Genomic DNA, 7,942 nt, shown 5'->3' on the forward strand with positions numbered 1-7,942 from the left:
TTATAAAAGCCCTAAATTTTTAACGCGTAATTGGAAAAAGCCTTGATATTTTTTTTATTATTGTTGTGGCCACAACTTTCTCGTAGAATTATCACTCTAGCCCACTTATCGAGTTTCATGGTTAAATTGGTTAACTTTTTTTTGCAAAATAAGTCCTAAAAAGTTCAAATTTAGTCTTTGAGGTTTGAAAAAAAATTACACCACATGGTTTTTTAACATTATTTTTCGTTTTTTGTATACTTTATTTATTTTCGGTTTTTTTTATAAATATATGTACATTTTTTATTTTCTTTTTATATATATACTTTATTTATTTTCATTTTTCAACAATTTTTTTTTAAAACTTTTTACCTTTTGTTTTCTATTTTTTAGTGTATATATAGAGTATATTAGAGTTTTTTTTAGGTTTTTTCATATTTTTTTTCGTATTATATTTTATTTTTTTCACCTTTTTATTATTATTTTTTTTCTATTTTTTGTTATTTATGGTTTTTCTAATATTTTTCTAAGGTTTTTTCATATTACAATTTTTGTTTTCTATTTTTTTTTTCCTATTTTAGTTATTTATGGTTTTTCTAATGTTTTTATTTACTTTGATTCAACTAAACGAACTTGAATTCAATATAAAATACTATAACAAGTTTTTTTTATAAAGATCGACTATTATTATTGTTTTTTTTTTTTTTTTTTTTTAGTCTATTATCAAATTGAAAAATATTATCTTGAATTTAATCTATTGATATCACATATACAAATATGATTTAATTTGCAACTTCACATTGAAACACTAATTCTTAGTAAACAAACTATTTTTTTTTTAATTTTTATTTTTTTGTAACATAAATATAATAGCACTAAAGAAAAATAAATAAATAAATAAGTTGGACCGAAATTACAAATATAAACATAACTACTTTATTTACTTGAATAAAAATAAAAAACAATTACAAAAACTATAAATTATCAAAATTGTAATATACTCTAATATATACACTAAAAAATAAACAACAAAAGGTAAAAAGGTTTCAAAAAATTATTGAAAAATAAAGTTAAAAAATGAAAATAAGTAATATATATATATATATATATATATATATATATATATATATATATATATATATATATATATAAAGAAAATAAAAAATATACATATATTTATAAAAAAACAGAAAATAAATAAAATATACAAAAAACGAAAATTAAATTTAAAAAACCATGTGGTGTATTTTTTTTCAAACCTTAGGGATTAAATTTGAACTTTTTAGGACTAATTTTGCAAAAAAGTTAACCAACTTAACCATGAAACTCGTTAAGTGCGCTAGAGTGATAATTCTGCGAGAAAGTTGTGGCCACAGCAATAATTAAAAAAATATCAGGGCTTTTTCCAATTACGCGTTAAAAATTTAAGGCTTTTATAATATTAACCCAATTCATAACTTTCGCTTACGAGCTCTGTTTTTGACATTCTTTATATCCATGCGTAGCTATCGACGAGATCTACAACTTTCGTTTAGACTCCGTCAGCTAAATTTGACTTTATTTTCAAAATAATATTTTAACAGTCTTAGACTGTTAAAATCCGTTAAAAATTCATATGTTTGTCATCTGACGTCCGTTTTAGGTTGTCTTTATATTGTTAAACTCCTATTAACGAGATCTTCCATTCTCGTTTAAATTATTTCGGCTAAAAATCGACCGATTTAAAATTCGATTTCTAAGATGTATATTGCTACGCTGGATCTTTGAAAAATCATGATTTCCTCTAATGAAGTCAAATTTAGACGTTTTATATGCAGGCTCTCGGTTTTGGTAACTACTACAACTTTCATTTAGATCACTAAGACTGAAAAAGTATTTTTATCAAAAATTGACTTTTTTACGATACGTAGAGTTGTACTGGTTTAATCGTGAAACTTCAAAGAAGCATAAGTTCTTCATACAAAATCGGATTTCAGCGTTCTTTATATGTACAGAATCTTTGTTACATATACTATAACTTTTGTTAAAATTATTTGTCCTAAATAATCTTCTATCAAAAAGTCATTTTAATGTTTATGATCTCTAAATTAATTAGCCCGAATCTACGGGTGTTACACCTATTATTTGTCGCAACTAATCTTCTATCAAAAAATCATTTTTGTGTTCTCAAAAATCAAAAGTCTTTGGGGGTATAAACCGTATAATTCAAAACCCTTCACTAGCAATCCAACCTAGGAAAATTAGAAAGGAATGTACGGATGCATTATATTACACAATATTGTTTTAAAAGACAAAATTCGGATAATATGTTCTATTCACAAAAACGAATTTCCACCCATTCATGAAGGTCTAGAAGTAAATCTACATACTCTTCGAGAGTTGTATTGCGAAGAAATTCCCAACAACCTACGATCTGATCACGTGGAGCATATTGCAAATGTCTATATAGCTAATCTTGACTACTAGTTTCATATACATATTTATTAATAATTAGATGTAATTTTTTTAATATCAGATTATTATTTCGTTGTAATTTTTTTATTAATGAAATTTTATTTATTTACAGTTTCATATATTTTAATTAGTTTTTATGTTGTTTTTATTAGCTTCCATTTGTTTTAAATCTTTTATTTAACAAAAGTTGTAGATGAGAGGGAGGTAAATGAGGACACCCCTCCCCTAAGTGGTTGATGGTATTATAAATCGATGGATTTTTCAGGTGATTCAAACGAAAACAGTCAATATTTATCAAAATAGACAAATTAAATCAAGATGTAAGGAACACGTTAATGAATCAATAAATGAAAAGAAAACTGTTTCTAAACCGAATCGAACCTGAATCGAAACCGAAACTGATTAAAGATATTCTGTTCGGTTCTCGATTTCTTGATGAATTTCTGATTTTCGGATCTAAACGATCTCAACCCCACTTTAGAATGATAAATGATAGCATATATAGTGGATCCAGAAAATATCCGACCCATGTGACTATTTGTTCATATGAAAGTCAAAAGTTAAGTTTTTAATTGGTCAAAAAGATTAAAGAAAAGAGTCAAAACTCAAATGAATACAAAATACAAATTTCTAAGATCGTGAGAGAACAAAGGAGGAAACAACATGATGCATTGCATGCAATATGATAACAAAGATACATTTCCTTTTAATATATCCTTCACTATCCATTCTTTATAACACACAGTTAATGTGTAACGTGTGAAAAAATAGATTTCCAAATAATACAAAAAATCAAACACTATATATATACCCCCAACACAAAGCTCACACCAAAACCAACCTCCTTTCATCCATCTTCACACACAAAAACAATGGCTTCTCCTCTTTCAATTCTCTCTCTCTTCCTCTCTTTCCTTCTCTTCACTTCTTCATTATCTTTAACCACCAAACCTTCTTTCCCTCTGAGAAAAACCGGCCACCAACTGATCAGAGACCTCAATTTGCACCCGAATCCTGAAGTCAACTTCTTTAACACACACACAACCTCTTTTGATGACAATTTTAAAGTTTCTGAGTCCAAGATTTTTGAGAAACGATTGAAGTTCGATGTTCATGGTGAACCTGGTGCAACTGTTAATGACCTCGCTCACCACGCAGGATATTATCATCTTCAACATACAGTAGATGCAAGGTATCATATTCATATGTTAACACATTTTTTCTTTAATCTTTCTGTTCAATGTAAGAAATTTTTTCCATCTTATTCAATGCAAAAGATGCGGGTTTCCTTTTTTTTTTTTATAAGTCGTCGTTTCTTAAGAAAAGAATTCCAAGATATCATTTTTCTTCATGGGTTTTGATTTTTTAATTGGGGAATTTACCTACCCATGGAAAAAAATCTTTATGGTTAGGAAAATTTTGGATTCTTTAGGTATTCGGTGCAGAGGTGACAGTCTTTTTATTCTATTGGTAGAGACTTTAAAGTAAGGAATCTTTGATTTTGAAGGACATGTGGGTTGTGTCAAAATGTCCAAAAAGCACATTCAATTGATACCAAAACAAGGGCACTACAGTCTTATTCTCTACTTTTAGGACAATCAATTATTGCCCATATGTTTTGGAAATCAGGGACCTTACATACAAAAAGAATTGAGGGGTTTCCCGTTTTTGATTGGAGATCAAGATCCATTCATTTGGCCCAATTTTCTTCTACAAAGAACAGGACCCACAAAATTAAATCAAGAAATTGATGGGTTTTGCAGAGGGACTAAAATTGTTAAAGATAATGTTTGCAGGATGTTCTACTTTTTCTTTGAATCAAGAAAAGCCAAAGCTGACCCTGTGGTCATATGGCTGACAGGAGGACCAGGGTGCAGCAGTGAACTGGCTCTGTTTTACGAAAATGGTCCTTTTAAAATTACCAACAACATGTCTCTTGTCTGGAATGATTATGGCTGGGATAAGGTAACTTTCTGTTTTACTGCTTTAAGGAATTGTACTGTACAACTAACTCATCTAGTTTGTTTGACTTTGACTCAGGTTTCAAACATGTTATATGTTGACCAACCTACTGGAACTGGTTTTAGTTATAGTTCCAGTGGTGAAGACACTCGCCATGACGAAACTGGTGTTAGCAATGACCTCTACAACTTCTTACAGGTCTGTTGTTTATTCATGGCGACACCCGAATCAGCAATTCCGTTGTTGAATCTAACTTTGGAAATTGGATTGACAATTGAGATTTGACAGGCCTTCTTCATGGCTCATCCCGATTATGTCAATAATGACTTCTACATCACGGGAGAATCATACGCGGGACATTACATTCCATCTTTCGCTTCAAGAATAAACCAAGGAAACAAGAACAGAGAAGGAATTCATATAAACTTGAAGGGATTCGCAATTGGAAATGGGTTAACTGATCCGGGAATCCAGTATCAAGCATATACGGATTACGCTTTAGCCAATAATTTAATTTCGGAATCAGATTATAACCAAATAAGCCAACGAATCCCAAATTGTGAACAAGCAACCAAACGATGTGGTAATTAATCCCGTTCGTTTCTTGAATTTTGTTCATTTAGGATATAATTGTAATTGTGTACGCATGTTATTGTGTTTATTTCAGGCACAACGGGAACAGATACATGCCAATCGGCGTTATATGTTTGCCAACAAATTTTCGAGGATATACTTTCGATAACAAACAATATAAATGTAAGAACTCAGAGAATCAAAATCTCCCTAAACGTAGGAAATCGATTGTTCTATTCTGTAATGATTTACTTTTTCTATTTGCAGTATTACGATATAAGAAAGAAATGCGAGGGTAACTTGTGCTATGACTTCTCAAGAGTGGAAACTTTTCTAGGACAATCATCGATTAAAACAGCATTAGGGATACCAAAAAATATAGATTATGTTTCATGTAGCGATGGAGTGTATGAGGCGATGATGAATGACTGGATGAGAAATCTTGAAGTTGGGATTCCAGAACTTCTAGAAGCGAATGTGAAATTGCTTGTATATGCTGGAGAATATGATCTTATTTGCAATTGGCTAGGTAAGTTGACTTCAAGATGTTGACTATTAATTATCGGATTTTATTGAATTGAGTCATTGACTGACATGAATGATTTGCAGGGAACTCGAGATGGGTTCATGCCATGTCATGGTCTGGACAGAAAGATTTTGTTGCAGCTTTGAATGCTTCATTTTTAGTTGATGGAAAAGAAGCTGGGATTATAAAGAATCATGGACCTCTTACTTTTATTAAGGTTCATAATGCTGGACATATGGTTCCTATGGATCAACCTAGGGCTTCATTACAAATGTTGGAATTGTGGATGACAGAGAAACTTAACCCTTTAAGGAAGGGTAAGGTTGCACGATTGTAAAAAAAAAAAAAAGGTTTAATTTTGTTACAAATATACATGTAACAGTTGAAAGTATTTGCTGTTTGTGTGCATATTTACTTAAAAGGTGGAAACTTTACTTGTAATTAGACAGCAATATTTATTGGGAATGTTATATGAAAGAAGTAAGAAGAAATTTGTTTAGTTTGATGGTTATCTCTCTCTTATTTCTGGTAAGATTGGAGTTACAAAACGAAAAAAAATTGGACAATTTTGAATCTTGAAAGTACAATGCTTGAATTCCAAATGGACAAAAAGGTTTTCAACAACCATTCGATTGACAACTGTTTTGCTTCAAATGCAAAAGCTTTCAGGGTAAGCAATGAGATATGAAAACATAACTTCAAAGAAAAACTGTATTTTTTGGAAGCAATCTTCAAAGAGGAAAAAAAAAAGAAATAAAAAACATTGATTCAAGACAAAAGATTTTAGCTTTTCTAGATGAGCATATCCAAGATTTCCTATATAGATCTACTCAATGTAGCATTCGTTATATGTCAATTTCTCTTGTCTGAAAAATGAATGATTGTTAACAAACAAAAATGTGGACCATTTATAACATTTTTCCTTTGTTGGATTACTTATTTCTAAACCTAGTTCAGCAACTTTTAATACATAGAATAAAAGAGCAACGGGAGAAAATGATGAAATAAAAGTTCTGATCGTCTTTTTCGTATGGGTAATTAGCAATTTTCTTCTTACGATTGATACTAACCGGAAAAAGGAAGAAGCTTGATGAAATCAAAGAAATGTGGAGCAGAACAACCAAATAGAACCCTAGCAGCGCTGTCAAGCACGAGCACCACAAATAACTTCGTCTTCGTCGCTAACGACATGAATTGAGAACACGAAATTGCCATTAAGAAGGTTTAGAAGTAGAGCCACATTGAGGTGAGGATCAGCACCTGAGTGAAATTGCAGTGAACTCATTATACATGGCGCCGAGGTGTTGGTTTCCGGGAGGGTTCTTTCAAAGAAGGAGCACACTGTGTAATACAAGGCGGTGTGATCAATGACGACGGCTGTGTATATGGTGGTAGTCCGTTTGTCCCTTCCATGGCGATTGCTGATGGCCGGGGAGCAACAAACTGTGGTTATCCCTCTTATCGGCAACAAAACCAACTAACAATTATAGAAAATTAGAATTACATGTAAACATCAAGCGGGGATAGCTCAGTTGGGAGAGCGTCAGACTGAAGATCTGAAGGTCAGGTGTTCGATCCACCTTCACCGCATTTTTATTTTCGTGTTTTCCTTTTTGGTACTTGACACAGTTTAGACCATAAGGTATATTGAACATACTTCTTGTTTTTTCCCTGCAGCTCTACTGTCATTTTTTTTTTCTTATTATCTTTACAACATAATACATAAATAAATAGAAATATGTCATGGATTCATCTTAAATGCTTTAAACCTTTAACCTATAACTTCTTTTCAAAATTTTCACATATGGATCCACTTTAGATTTAAACATGGATCCATTTGAAATGAAGCAATGGCTTGAACGAGGAGAAAGATACATTGGTTTTCTCAAGTGACCACCCTCGCCGTGTGGGGATTTTTGAGGTTGGAGTGGTGTACTATACCCCTACTGTGCTAGGTTACATCTTAGTTTAACAAGAATTTAAAATTAAATTGACGGTTCATTTTAGGAGTTTTTAGGAAAAAAAAATGATTTAGGAGAGTAATAAAATTTCTATTTTGATCAAAAAGTATCATTATTTTTTGCAAATTATACCATTAAACTTGTTAAAGCGTTCAAAAAACATCATGACTACATGTAGTAGAAGGTTTGATGTTGATGATGCACATTTTTACTGAATTAGACATCACTTTCTTCTTCTTCTTCTAAACCATTGTTTCGAATCCTCATTACAATCGAGCTTCTCATCCTCATTACAATCGAGCCACTGATGAGTTGATACATTGAAATAGGGCTGATAATTCTCGATACGATCCGCAACACGACACGAAATAAATGGGTTTGGGTTGAGTTTTTCAACCCGCCAACCCGTTTATTAAACGAGTCATATATGGGTTTCTCAAAAAATAAACGGGTTGACCCGTCAACCCGTTTATATACTAAATAAAAA

The 7,942-nt window shown here is 31.3% G+C and overlaps 1 protein-coding gene and 1 non-coding gene across 2 annotated transcripts; both read left to right on the top strand.

Annotated features, from left to right (window-relative positions):
• Positions 1–3,246: 3,246 nt before the first annotated feature.
• On the top strand, positions 3,247–5,993 carry LOC145032388 (serine carboxypeptidase-like). The gene is made up of 7 exons (XM_078981169.1): positions 3,247–3,625; positions 4,230–4,398; positions 4,474–4,593; positions 4,684–4,978; positions 5,063–5,151; positions 5,236–5,497; positions 5,578–5,993. Exons 1-7 carry the CDS (start codon positions 3,306–3,308, stop codon positions 5,829–5,831), a joined length of 1,509 nt encoding a protein of 502 aa, XP_078837295.1. The 5' UTR covers positions 3,247–3,305; the 3' UTR covers positions 5,832–5,993.
• A 1,018-nt stretch (positions 5,994–7,011) lies between these two features.
• On the top strand, positions 7,012–7,084 carry TRNAF-GAA (transfer RNA phenylalanine (anticodon GAA)). Its single transcript has one exon. It is a non-coding gene; the product is annotated as a tRNA-Phe (tRNA).
• Positions 7,085–7,942: the final 858 nt, after the last annotated feature.

The sequence above is a fragment of the Lactuca saligna genome, chromosome 2 (assembly GCF_052625555.1).
Source record: "Lactuca saligna cultivar CGN05327 chromosome 2, ASM5262555v1, whole genome shotgun sequence".
Lineage (NCBI taxonomy): Eukaryota > Viridiplantae > Streptophyta > Magnoliopsida > Asterales > Asteraceae > Lactuca > Lactuca saligna.

What these genes read in the sequence shown, in the direction of transcription:
- LOC145032388 (XM_078981169.1), top strand. Translation starts at nt 3,306, where the DNA reads ATGGCTTCTCCTCTTTCAATTCTCTCTCTCTTCCTCTCTTTCCTTCTC. An exon ending in CAACATACAGTAGATGCAAG is followed by an intron (nt 3,626 to 4,229) that starts GTATCATATTCA and finishes TAATGTTTGCAG; the next exon opens with GATGTTCTACTTTTTCTTTG. An exon ending in ATGATTATGGCTGGGATAAG is followed by an intron (nt 4,399 to 4,473) that starts GTAACTTTCTGT and finishes ACTTTGACTCAG; the next exon opens with GTTTCAAACATGTTATATGT.